General features: G+C 45.2%; 1 protein-coding gene across 26 annotated transcripts in view; it reads right to left on the bottom strand.

The window, feature by feature from the left end:
- Positions 1-13,469, bottom strand: part of TEAD1 (TEA domain transcription factor 1) — a 274,396-nt gene that overhangs the window by 63,341 nt on the left and 197,586 nt on the right. For 2 of the 26 annotated variants that reach the window (XM_086339997.1, XM_086339996.1), the window contains exon 6: positions 842-7,853. The exons of 23 other annotated variants lie outside the window; for them this stretch is intronic. In XM_086339997.1, coding sequence (XP_086196123.1) covers positions 7,833-7,853 — 21 coding nt within the window. In that variant the 3' untranslated portion in view covers positions 842-7,832. Of the gene's footprint in view, positions 1-775; positions 7,854-13,469 lie in introns of those variants that run through there. One more of the 26 variants, XM_086339999.1, reaches the window with a different exon arrangement.

The raw sequence follows: 13,469 nt of genomic DNA on the forward strand, positions 1-13,469 counted from the left end.
GAAGGCGACAGTACACACAGACTTAATACACAACCCCCGGCTACCAGGCGGCTCAGACAGGCACAGCCGCGAGCACGGGGACTAAAATACAGAGCCACAGAAGAGGCTGGAAAAGCAAACATGCGTGGATAAATAAACACAGCCAGAAGGCCCAAACGGCCTCAACCTACTGTAACTCTGGACGTTTACTGAGAACACCCAGTAGCAAGATTTAAAAAAAAAATTTCTTTTTTAATCCATTTTCCAACAGAATGGGAAGCCTCTGAGGAGAGTGGACAATGTATTTATTTTTCCAGCTTCCAAAAGGAGATGTCTCCAATTACTTAACAGACTGAAAGAAACAAGGGAAAAAAAAAAAAAGAAAAAAAAATGGCCCTGCTTTGAAGCACACAGATGGGAGGAGGGCGAGAGAAGAGGCATGGTTGTGGATCTGGGGTGGGACCATCCACAGTGCCGGGAGGCCCGTCTGTGTGCGGCCGGGGAGCCCTGGCAGACACCTGGTGGGGGGCTCAGAAGCAGCGGGGCGGCGGGGCCAGGATGGGGCCAAGCAGCATGCTGGCGGGGGGCATGCTTTCTCAGGTATCCCCGCCGGGGTCCAAGGCTAGGCCGGTTCATTCTGTAGCCAAGGACGCAGGGGGTTCTACCAGGGACGTGGTTTCTCCTTTTCCTAAAAGGGTCTTTTCTAGGAAAGCCAAGGCTGGTAACACACAGCTCGCCAAAAAGTCTGCCAAGCACAGCTCAAGTACAGAATACTCAATTTGGTGAAAATACTTACCATGCTTGTTACCTGGATACAACAATAAACAATTTGTTAAAATGATTGCGTACAAAGGCAGGGTTATTTTTCTTCTTAGTTAAAAAATATACACATATACAAACACACAGTACAGTAAAATGTGTAGGGGTGTGGGTTTTTCCCCTCCCCCTGGCATTTTAGGAGAAATGTGTGACCCTATCTATCTAGAAAGACAATTACCAACAACCCCGGCTCCCAGCTCCTCTGAGTTGATTCTGAGGCTTCCCCAGGACAGATGGAAAAATGGTCAGGCCCCTGGTGTGTGACACGCCCTGACGGTAGGGGCAGGGATTCACACTCAGTGAACCTGCTGAGGCTTCCGGATGCTCGCAGGTCTACACACCCTACACACCGGGCCCAGACCCCATCAAAGCAGGAGCAAAATGGTGACATCGAAGTAGAAAGAGCACTCGCCACAGCTGCCATTCAGAGTTCAGACAAGAGAGTGAAGGTCAAGGGGAGCTTCAGGCTAAGACACTGGGTACCAGCTGCGAGGTGGCTTCAGGGTTTACAGGTTTACCCAAAGGTGATGAATAAACATGCTGAGGTGCCAAAGGAAGGCCAAGAGGAGGAGGGAGAAAAATCAAAGCCTACAAGGACAAGAACTAGAGGGTTCCAAGAAGATCAACCAGGTGGTCCCAAGGCACAGACACCACTTTGCCCCATAACTACCAGGAACACCATGTGAATGTTCAAAGGAGTATATTAACCCTTAGAAAACAGGCCTAAGACTTGCATAAAATTTTATACTTTATACATTTCTCTGGCTCTCAACTGAAAAATGAGCCTTATCTAACAGCTATTGGGGAATACCCATGGTCAGGGCACTGTGGCAGCTCAATGACACGAGGGTCCTGTGGACTGAAGTGATGGCCCTTGCTGCCTCTGATCAGATGGCATTTCTTCACATTGAAGCTCCATTTGCTAACCTGCTGAAGTTTCTAACCTAAAGCTAGATTCCTCTGGCAACTTTTTTAAGACCTGAAACATTTCAGACAATGAGATGCCAGGGCAAAAAGAGACAAATGTTGAAGTCAGTGGAATTCTATGATAAACTATGTGTGTGTAAATGCCCTACAGCCAAACTGAGCCCACGAGATCTCAGCGCTCATCAGTCTACCCACAGCTGGTCTTGCAGTTCCACCTGCCTGGCCACCCTCTCAGAGGGTACCCAGGTATAATAAATGGGAAACCTGGGTCAGTCACACTTACTTCCTTCTCTGTCAAGAGCATCTTGACATCAGTACAAGCTTGTGGGTTTCTCTTTGGACGGTTACTTTGGACTCCAGCCCTCAAGTCATTTAACCCCCAATAAGGGGTTATCAATACTCTCAAGGTGATTTTTGAAACTGAATGAATGGCCCAGGTATAACCCCAGGTCCTTTCCCAATGAGCCACAAGACTTACAATCTCTCCAGGGCCCAGGCAGGCATAACCAAGAAAACGGCAGCCCAGGTTTCTTGTCTGCCTGGCTGATGCCAACCCTGTGGAAGAACTATAAAGGTCTGTGGGCTTGGTTCTATTCCAAAACTATGTCATGGGGCGGTGGGGGGGGGTGGTGGTGGTACATTCAAACATGAGAGTTCTGTTTATGAAATGCTGACGACAGGGAGTTCTGCTCACCCAAACACAGTGTGTGTTTGTGCACACTTGGGTGGAGTGACCAGGAAGTATCAAGTCCAGGTCCAAATGTAGGCAAGTCCCTACATCTTCATAACCCACTCTTGTGGTGTTAGAGTTGCCTGAGATGTTTCCCTATGCTAGGCTGATGGAAAAGTTCTTCGAAATGTTCATAAAAGTTTGATACTTTTTTAACAGGGAAATCAGTCAATGAGGAAAGGAGAAAAGTCACCACCTTTACTGTTTAGGTCACAAAGCTTCAGAACATTTCAGAATACGGTCTTTTGTTAAATAAAGTCAGGTTTGACTCTCTTATTACCCAGCATTCCACCAGGTACCCAAATGAAAATAGAAGTCCAAAGCAAGAGAGCAAACCTATTGCTTTGAGCACACCAACCTGCTCTCTGTCAGTAAAAGGCATACCTGCTGGGGAGTCTGGAGACCTGGTCTCAAACCTGCCCTCCATCTGGCATTAATGGGTTGTATTACCTTGTGTAAATCACTTAACACTCTAATTTTTTTCATCTAGGAAGGAAAGAGTTGCACTTTATTTTCTAAAGGTCTTCTGGTTCTAAAAGTATTTGTAGCCATGAGTCTGACTTCTATTATAAGCAAATATGTCCTAATACATATAGCCAGAAAACCACTAGTGAAAAGACAGCCGGATGTTAAAATTTAGGCAGCTCTCAGCCGCCTGTCCTAATAGAGAGAAAGCCAAGTGCGGAGAGGAAATTTTATCTCAAGTAGAAGTTCTTTCTGCACTTGACCTACCTATTTGAGAATAGGCAATTTTCTACAAACGGACTAAAATGTCTATACCAGTGGTTTCCTACTTTTTGTAGTGCCGACATTCTGAGTACTCATTTCACTTTATAACATCTCCCCTCTATCTACTATATACATTGGAAAATTAAGAAGATTAAAATTTTTTGTTTAAAATCTAAAGCAACCGTGCAGATAACAAGCACCACCAGGGATATCTGGAAATCAGAACGGAGAGCCTGGCTGTAGATCTACTTATCCTGAAATGGGAGCACAGAAGGACACTGAGCTGGGAGATTTCAATAGAAGCATCTCTAAACTGTCATTTTCAGCCTAGAGATACATGCCTGGCTTTGGAGAAATTATAACTCTCAGTGTCAGACCTGAGTAAATGACTTCTCTGCGTCATTCTGGCCTAATACCTCGGACTTTTAAACACTGCACTCTATCATCACCACTTACCCCCAGAATAAAGACGGTGGGGTTGCTAATCTACCCAAACAACAGTAGCTTAAGTAAAGTCAAAGATATATGTGACATTTGTATACCGCATTAATTTTATTCTAACATGTTTTCACACTAACGTTTCTGAGATGTGATGGGATTTACAAGGGATGAACACATTGTTTTATCTTGAAAAACCGTGATTAAGTCAATACTGAGTTATAATGTATGATGTCTTAGATTACAGGAAATATGGAGTGTATGCATGTGTACATATAAGCACGCATGAAAAAAAAATATGCCCTAGGAAAAAGCTTGGACAACTTCACACTGACTCCTTTTTGCTGATTTTAAGCCCCTCTGTTCCTAAGACTGTAAAGAATGAGGCCACAAAAAGCAGAAGAGGGGAAAGAAAAGGCAGATCTCCCTTCTCCAACCAAACCCTAACTCAAGCCCACAACCTGAAATGTGGGAATTATTTATGGAACAGGAAACACGGGTCTCAGTCTACTAATGGCTAAGAACAAACGGCCTATGTGACCTGAGAGCGAAGGCACAGGAGTCACCCCAAGGCGGGGTGCACGCCTCGGTCCCCACTCGACTCCCTTCCTGCCCCATGCCTGGCACTCCGCACTGTCAGCAGCCTCCCTACCTCCACCACGGGGGATCCAGGAGGCAGTGGCAGACATAAAGTCCTCAGCCTGAAGCCTTTCAAACTGTTATTGTTACTAAGTAAACAGATTTTCATATTTCATGAAGCAGAGCGAGGCTGCCACTACAACTCTGGGCTCAGCTGACTGCCTCCTTCCTACGGTGGAAATGTACACAATGTTTGGAAAATGTCTTCATGTAATAACCATGACGGGAAGGCAACCTACCACAGATGCACATGGCTGGACTGGTGTGCTCTGCACACTCAAGGATATTTTATGAACCAGGCTCTGCAAAGGTGGGGACTCGTCTCCCCTCTGTTTTCTCAGCTTTGGATTTTTCTGGGGAATCAATTATCTCATAATTTTTAGGCATTAGCTATAAACTAATTTTAAAGATAATATAAAACGGCACCTGCTTGCATGTACAATATTATCGTGACTGTATATGAAGTCTGAATGAACACACTCCTGCTTAACCAGGGGCCATCATTTCAGAATTAAGGATTCCAATCTAATGTATTCATATGAAAGTCCACCAATATATCAGGAAAAACATGTACGATCAAAAAGAAAAAAGACTGGATTCAAAAACTTCTGAGAGCTATTAAATGTTTTTCTCCAAATATACTTCTCTCAGCAGTATAAAAATACAGTACATGAGAAGAAAAATAGCAATTTGCTTGAAAATCACTTTTTCAGAAGAAGACAAAATAGAACACTTTCCTAAGAAGTAATTTTGCAGATGTTGTTTCTAATCTTACACTATGTGGATTCACATGACCTCTGCAATTATTAGCAGTTGCTCCTGAGCAGATAAACACCACAAGAGTCTATGACGGTTTTGGAGAAAGGATGGAGGGCACTTGAATTTTTCTAGCCATGATCTCTAATTTGCTTATTATTAGAGAAAGCAGGAGTAAGTACAAAAGGGCCTATTCCGGTCGGGCAACAGCTAATGCTGAGGAGACAAGGCACATTCATACTTCTCCTGACTTGCCACGTAATGAGTAGCAATTAATTCATCTTATTGTATTTCCAAATGCCAAAGACTCCATTCACATCAAAGAAAAAATTTTTCAAGGCTTTTACCATTGTCCATTTTTAAATGTACTGGGCTATATTTAGTATTCTCTAATTGTCAATAGTGTCGCCTTTCATTGTGATGCATGGCTTAGCATCATAAAGGATTGCAGATGAGGGTCCAGGTGATGTGTAGGTGTGCCTGGTGCCTCTCTACCAGGAAGCCTGGGATTTAGGTCATCTAATGCCAGGTCCGGGTTTTGGGGAGAAGGCACCTTTCTGACCTTTAGCCCATTTCCCTGGGAGGTTAACAGCAAGAAGTGAGAGGCAAATCTCCCTTGAAAAGCCAGAAGGTACCAGCTCCCACCACTCATCTTCTCTATTTAATTCAACAGGCACAGTGAAAATAGGGCTCGGTTGAGGGAGACAGTGCAAAGCAACTCGAGCCAGGGCAACGAGCCCTCATCCTTGACCAGCAAGGACCCCGTAAGGAGGCAACGTGCTATCACATGAAGAGCTTGGTCTGTGGCAACAGATAGCCCTGGGGTCAAATTCGGACTTGTGACCCTGGGTGAGTCCCTTAAGCCACCACGGCAAGCCTCTGCATCCTCGTACGCAAAGTGCGGGCGACAGCCACCTTCAGGAGCTCCCTGAGAATTGCATCCGGCGCTCTGAGCACACTGTGCCACTGAGTGTGTGCCTGCTACTCCGTGGACTTGGCATCTTCAGGGCCCATGTGGCCCACCGTCCAGGCTCAAGTCTGCTCGAGACCTGAAATGCTTAGACGCCCTGGTCCGGAGTACATCATCTCTGGGCTCAATGTGATTCTAGGGCACTGTCTATATCAGAGGCCAGTTAATAACGGGATTTCTCTATGAAGGGGAAAAAAATGTAGAACGAGGCTGTTTCTGCTGCTTTTAAAGAAAAAATCCAAGCTCGGCTGACATAGAATAGAGAAGTATGTACTTCCTCAGTTTACATTGTAAGTTCTGCATCATCACGTGGTTGATGAGAAGTTCTAACTCTAAGCACAAGAAATGAAATGTCTCCAATCTTGGTCTTAACCCAGGCAAATGGAAAACAAGGTAATGAAAATCGTGTTGAGGAGAGAGGGTACATGTCATGAATGCAGAACTCCCTGAAGACTGGGAGATGCCAGGAAAGGCGGTGTATCATTTCCCAAATCCCGCGACAAGACCAAGTGTCTCAGCTGGTGCTGAGACAAAGGACATGGTAGTTTCAGGCTTCTTTTGCTGTGTGTTCTGCTGACAGCCAACGCTCGAAGGAGCGAAGCAGCTGAGAGGGCCACAGGGAACACCGCAGGATGGAGGGAAGTGTGTCTTCCCTGCGGGCAGGCCCATTCCTGGACAGAATCAGTGGTGACTTGGTCAGGATTCAGCCATGTGGCTGCAGTAGAGCCCTAGCAAAGTTCTTGAACTTATCAAGAGGATTAAATCAACAATTTGAACTTTAAGCTCTCTGCTTATTGGAAGCAAAGGCAGATTGGAAAGAACGGCCTGCTCAGAAATCAAACGACAAAGGCCACCAGGGTGAGAATGAAGAAAATGGCCCCGGGGAGCACATGGAGCTCATAAATTAGTCACCAGCGACCGGACACAATCAGAGGAGCTCAGGCCTTTTTCTGCTCTACTGGGATGATGCAATGTCAGCAAGTGCAGGCTTTTCTTCAATACAATCCAGAGCTTGACACGAACACGTCTACTGCCTAAGATGTATTCCTGCTGAGGTCAGGACAGAAGGAAGACTTCCCTTCCTCTGAGGACTGTCCAGAGTCATGCATTCACCAAAACACACCCAGCAGAAGTGGCCTGGTCCACCTTCAGGGTAAGACAAAGGCGGTCCACAGCGTGGTGGTGGCCTGTGAGCAGGCTGCCACTCACACAAGCCTCTGACGCCAGCAAATCAAGGGCTGCCTTTTTGCTGCTATCGTGGAAGAGGCCTCTGGGCAGGGACTGGACAAGCTCTTGGGACAAACGAACATTTAGAGACTCAGAGCAGGAAACTCTAGTAGGAACTCTGAGTAGGAAAGAAGAGACTGCTTAGTGCACAGAGAGTATTTCTACAATCTTTCTTTCTCTTTTTTTTCTTTTCTTCAGTCTTTCTACATGCTGGGATGATAAATCCCTGGAGCTTTAAAAAAAAAAAACAAAAAAAAACTAAGACTTTTTGATAAAATAATGGCGAGTGAAATAATTTTAAGTAGAGAATCCTTTCTGCAATTGCAGGCTGGTCCTCAGATCACACCACACTGTTTTCCAGACAGGCTGCTACCTCTCACTGCTCAAATACAGATTCCAAAGAGGGGATAAACTAGGTGGAAGGGGAGGAGACGGCAGACAATATATGAAGCCAGTGCGGGTAACACTGCTGTAGACGCAGCTGGCGACATAAGGTCCAAGAGCAATCTCTCTCAGTCGGTGTCCTTGGAATTGCTTGATGCATGCTCCAAACCTACAAGCCATCTGCATGCTGGAACTGCATGGGTCCATCTTCCCCTTTGAGGCTTCTCTGGTAGCTCAGACTGTAAAAGCGTCTGCCTGCAATGTAGGAGACCTGGGTTCAATCGCTGGGTTGGGAAGATCCCCTGGAGAAGGAAATGGCAACCCACTCCAGTACTCTTGCCTGGAAAATTCCATGGATGGAGGAGCCGGGTAGGCTACAGTCCATGGAATTGCAAAGAGTCGGACACGGCTGAGCAACTTCACTGTACTTTTTGTATCTTCTACTTTATAACTAGAACCAAGCATCAGAAGACTGATGGGTCAAAAGAATTGTGTCTGGATAGGGGTCAAACATGTGGTCCTCTCATCACTAAGAGAACTGAGTATTTTCTAGAGCAGTCGTTATCACATTCTGACTTGTAGTTTAGACATTTTGGTCAAGAAAATTAAAAACAAAACAAAACCCCAAACTGCAAATACATACTTCATGTCCCATATCCTGGCAATCTGGCTACAAATGCCCTGCATTTCCCATCTGTCTCAGGGCTTCTGAATCTCACCTGCACTCTGCTGACCCTTTCACCCCTTGCCCTTACTGCCCCAGTCTTTCCTGGCTCTTGCTCTCCTCACATCACTCCTTGAACTCTCCAACTATTCCCTAGTTTTTCTTGCCCTTTGCATCTCTCTCTCATGGTTGCAGTCTGTGTCCAAGGCCATCCTGAATTGTTGGTCAAGTCTGTCCTGGCTCAGGCCAGGAGAAACTGTAGATGAATAGTTTCACATTGGTGCCAGTGGCTTTAGGACAAGTTCACAGTAGACAACAGGTTTAAAAAAAAAGTCTAGATCAGTTCTAGGATAAAGTCAAAAGAAGAAGATATAATTTTCACTGGATATGACTTTCTCAGGGAGACAGTAAGTGGCAAGGAAAGATGATGGGTCACGGGGTGGAGAGGGGGGAGACTGAGACTAACTGAGGAAGGACAATGGGCAGAGGAAATCAGAAAAAGGAAGAATAATGTTTTGCCCTTGACTTCCTTCAGCTAAAAAAAAATAAAACTTAGAAGGAAATGTAATGAAAATAATCATTTCTAGATTGTACAAACATGAATGTTTAATATGTCATTCTCTGTACTTATTAACTATTTGTTGTTCAGCAACAAAAACATCATAGTTAATTTTGATGGACACTCTCAGTTAATGGCCATTCCTTTAAGAGAACCCAGCCTTTAATAACCTAAGTTTTAAATGCTGCTACTGCAAAGTTTCCATGTACACGTTCCAGACTTAATAAGAGTGGAACTTTTAAACATAATTTGCTGTTTAGAAACAATGAGTGAGAAAGAGGACACAGCAGTGGAGAGGACTGAAGTGGGGACCAGCCAGTGATGACAATAAGGAGGGTTAAGTGCTGAGAGTGGGGCCCCCGGGGTGCTTGGTCAGCTCCTGGTCCAGGCCCACACCTCCCTCCCTCTTACAGTAGCCCCTGAGTTAGCCTCCCTGCCGTCAGCTTTGCCTCCCTCCTAGCTGTCCTCCGAAAATGGCTGGAGGGATCCTTTCCACAGCATGATTGTGAATGACCCCTGCATGCTCCCCAGGCTCCTCACATGAACCTCACTCCTCCTGCCTCATTCCTTGCCTCCAGCTAGATGCTGTTCTTCATGGATCCCCAGCCCCCTATTCTCTGTGGGAAGTCTCTGCCTTCCTTCAAGCACAGTTCTAAGGGCACCTCCTCCATGGGGCTTTCTCTAATTCTCCCACACTCAGAATTAATCATTCTTTCACTGCTCGAACTTTGCACCACTCTGTTAAATATCTACTGCAGAGTCCCCTAGCTGGAGACAATCCACTGGGAATCTTGTATTTTCCCCAAATGTGGCCAAAAATAACAGAAAAGACGAATGTTCTTCGGGAACAGAGACTCTGCTTATTCAACTTTTCAGGCCCAACTAAAGGGTCTAGAACACATAGGTTCTCAATGGAACAGTTACTGGACTGCACTAAGTAATCATTTCTGTGCTTTTAAAGCTCAAATCTACATGGAAATCTTAAACTTCTACTAAAACCTTTTTTTTTTTTTTAAAGCAGAAATTAAAGTCCACACATTTCGGGGGTGATCTGGCTCACAAACAAGCACTTTGAGAAACACTGCATTTAGCAAAAGCCTAAAGCCGATCTCTGAAACTCATCCTAACAGATTTTCAGGAGTGTGACTTCTGTAGCTAGAATGACTCATCCGTGAGATTAACCACTCTCTCCCCAGCCTGTTTCCTGCAAAAGAATATGGCAGAATAGGCTATGGGACTCAGGAGATGTGGGCTTTCAGTGGGATCCCCAAGCTGTCTGGTATAAAGAAAGCCAGAGGAATGGCTGAAAGGGATGGCCCTTTCCTTTACCTTCTGTCTAAAGCAGTGGGTTTTCAAACTTTATTCAATAGAACCAGCCAAAGAGGCTGCTGCTAAGGATGAGAGAGTGAGCATTTTAATTAAAACAGCTTTTACATTTTCATATATTGAAATTTTCAAGTAAGATTTCAATTTGAAATGTGAATTTTGCTACTTTAAAAAGGCTAGAAAATCATTAGCCTAAAGAACTCTCCCGCACCCTTCTGAGGAAAGTCAAGACAGGCTCACAGGCAGGAGGGCGCCCTGGAAGTCACACCCGGCTCTGGCCCTGGCTACGAGTAAACTGCTTTTTCAAACTCCGAGGGAGGACAGAAATGAAACTTAACTCCAGTCTTCATAGGAGGGCCACAGGCCTGTCTACCCCAGAGAACAGAAATCCTTTGACTGCTGAGCATGCGGAGAAATGGGGAGGGGCCTGGCTGGGCAGGCGCAGCAAGGACAGGTCCTGAGATGGTCAGTCAACAGCCACCTCCTCCAGGAAGCCTGGTCACACCACCTCAGACAAAGCAAGGCCCCTTTTGTGGGTCTGTATATTTCCTGCCATCCCCACCCCTGCTCAGAAGCTCTCCTTTTTGCCTATTGGGATGACTTCAACTTTCAGCAGTGAGTTTATTTGGGAGGCCAAGAAGACAGAGGCTATCAGCCTGACTGCACCAGGAGTTTGGTTAGGATGTTCATCCCTGCCTCTCGTGACTATTAGACTCCAGAGCTGAACAAGGAAGTGCAGATCGCCTGGGGAGATGTACCTCTCCTACCAAGCTCATGGGGCTGAGCCCACTTCCCGGGAAGGGCTGGTTAGGAAGATGAAGGAGAGCATCTCTAGCATAAAATGCCCGTAGGAGATGAGCAGCAACAAGGAAGGCAGGTGACAGGCGGCCTTATTCTCCTCGGCCGTCCTGACTCCCTCCAAGTGGGGACGCAGGGGCTCTGCAGCTAGGAACGCACCTCGCCCCTGTCTTACTGATTATCAGCACAGCATCAATCCCAAATTAAGCCTACACTGTTTCCACCAATGGCTAAAAATTTAAAAATCATCTTATGTCTAAAATGTGGAGGCTGAGGGATTATGGGAAGCAGGGGCTGTCTGCCCAGCTCCAAGGGGCATGAGGGGTGGTGACAGGTTGTCTACCCCATATACTGGCATGAAGCCTGCTGCTTAAAAACCACTTCAGCCTCTGCCGGATGAAACCCCGTCTGAAGGAACAGTGGCTTAGAATTCAGAAAGATCTGAGTTCAAATTGTGACTTGGCCTCTTCCTACATTGGGTGGCTTTTGGTGAGTTAACTGAACCTTTGGAGACCTGGTTTCCTCAATAGTATTACTCAAAATCTGAAGAACGGAACTCACTTTGTAGGGAGCTAACGCGAGAGAACACACGAGGCTTTGCGCTGCACTAACTCCTTCTTTCATCCCCAGACTCAGCAGACACGGTCCATGCAACTCGTCCCTGGGATTCCCTGCACGTTTCCCTTTGGCTCTCTCTGCTAGCACTTACCCTACAGTGCCCTGTATTTCACATTCCCATCTCCACAGCCAGCTCTATGAATAGAGGATTGGTTGTTAGCTGCCCACCATGATGAGCGCCATGCCTGGAACACTCAACTGGTATTAGCTGATGGGAAGAACAAAGGCCTCCATTTTTCCCAGAATAATGAGGTAGGCAGGAAGGAGACGAACTGTAAGAAGATGGAGGTGGTTCTTGGAGCTGAAATGCCGAGCGCCTTGCTACCCCACTGCCTCTGTTTCTGCCTCCCCCTCGTGCCTACTCCAGAGGAAATGGTCCAGCGCTGGCTGAAAGTGGGGAGAGGTCATTTTTTTTTTTTTTTTAAAGAACAAATACAACTGTGTGTTGGTATGTATGTACAGGCATAACGTAACGGCAAAACTCTTTCCACGGAGGAAGATTTGTAAAGTCCCCAAGAGAGAAAAAGAGTGCTTGTGGAATCCCATAGTGATCCCCGCTGACCAGGAGAGCTTTATCCACCATTTACAGGGCTTTCGGTCTAGGGCTGTGTGCCCTGGTGAGCATACGGGAACCACGCAGTGCAGAATAGAGCAACTTATAACATCGCAGATCGGAAACACAAAGTTGATGTCTGTAAACTGCTTTGCACATCATTAATCCATTAGAGAAACTAGAAACAGAGTGAGAACTTGAGCAAACACTGGGGTAGTTACATCCATATAGAAAGGACTGCACCTTTGGTTAAAAAGCAGGAGCTATAAAGTTATTTTAGTCTTCCAACTGCTCAGCCAGTGCAGCTAAAAGCCAGCCACCATCAGCCACACGTGCGAGCGAGCCAGCATGCTGCCCACTGCAGAGGGCACACCGAATGCGCCTTCCTGGTCACTAGTCCTATTCCACAGCCAGCCTTGTTTGCATTTAAAAAGTTGGAGGACTTTGGAAAGAGTCCTGGCTTTCACCATTTAGGGCTGTGAAATTACACTTTGTTCTTCAGCTTAGAACAAACATACACATTTACTTAACATACGGGGAAAAAAAATCAAAACAGAACCAAGAACAGGCATGGTAGAAAGACAACAATATGGATTATGGATTCGTTTTTATTATAAAGCTCCTCCATGCAAACTGTAATCCCTTTGCATTTCTAGAATAGGACATTAGGGGGGAAAAAAGAGTCATGTATACTTTACTGCAAACCTTGCAAAGGGAGAAAACAAGAGAACTTGCATTTTAAAATTGTCCATGCCTCTGTTTCTGCTATGAAATATATTTTAAAACACTAGGAAATGAGGCACATGAAGAAAAAAAAATTAAATTCAAGTATAAACAGAATTGCAAACATGGATTTGATCAAAAGCTTTCTCATCTCTAAGATCCATCTTTTGTTTTTTAAGGCCTCACCTCAAATTTGTTTTAATTAACAAAGCCACACACTTAAAAAATATTATTAAGAAATGTGGAAGAAATCTGGCAGAAAATATTCTCTGTTGGAAGAACACATAAAAAACTCCATGAAGAAGATGTATTTTTCATAAGTATTGAAAATACATCAAAAACACAAATTTAAAATAATTTCTAAATATTTCAAAAAGTAATTTCATGATGATCTCTTGGAAATGATTCATGTATAATTTCTACACCAACTTTGCATCTCTTGGACTTTTTTTCCCTCTCTTAGCTCAGTGCTTTTTGGTAGGTATTTGAAGACTGAAAAAAAAAAAATGTTTCTGTGCTAAAGTTATCAAGACTAGCTCTCTGCTGCATTTGCATTGTTATTAGGGGGACACACGCGCGCGCGCTCACACACACATGCGCGCACACACACACCACACACTCTGAGCTTAA

The sequence above is a fragment of the Bos grunniens genome, chromosome 15 (assembly GCF_055505025.1).
Source record: "Bos grunniens cultivar Pamir isolate PY7600 chromosome 15, Bosgru_T2T1.0, whole genome shotgun sequence".
NCBI classification, from domain to species: Eukaryota; Metazoa; Chordata; class Mammalia; order Artiodactyla; family Bovidae; genus Bos; species Bos grunniens.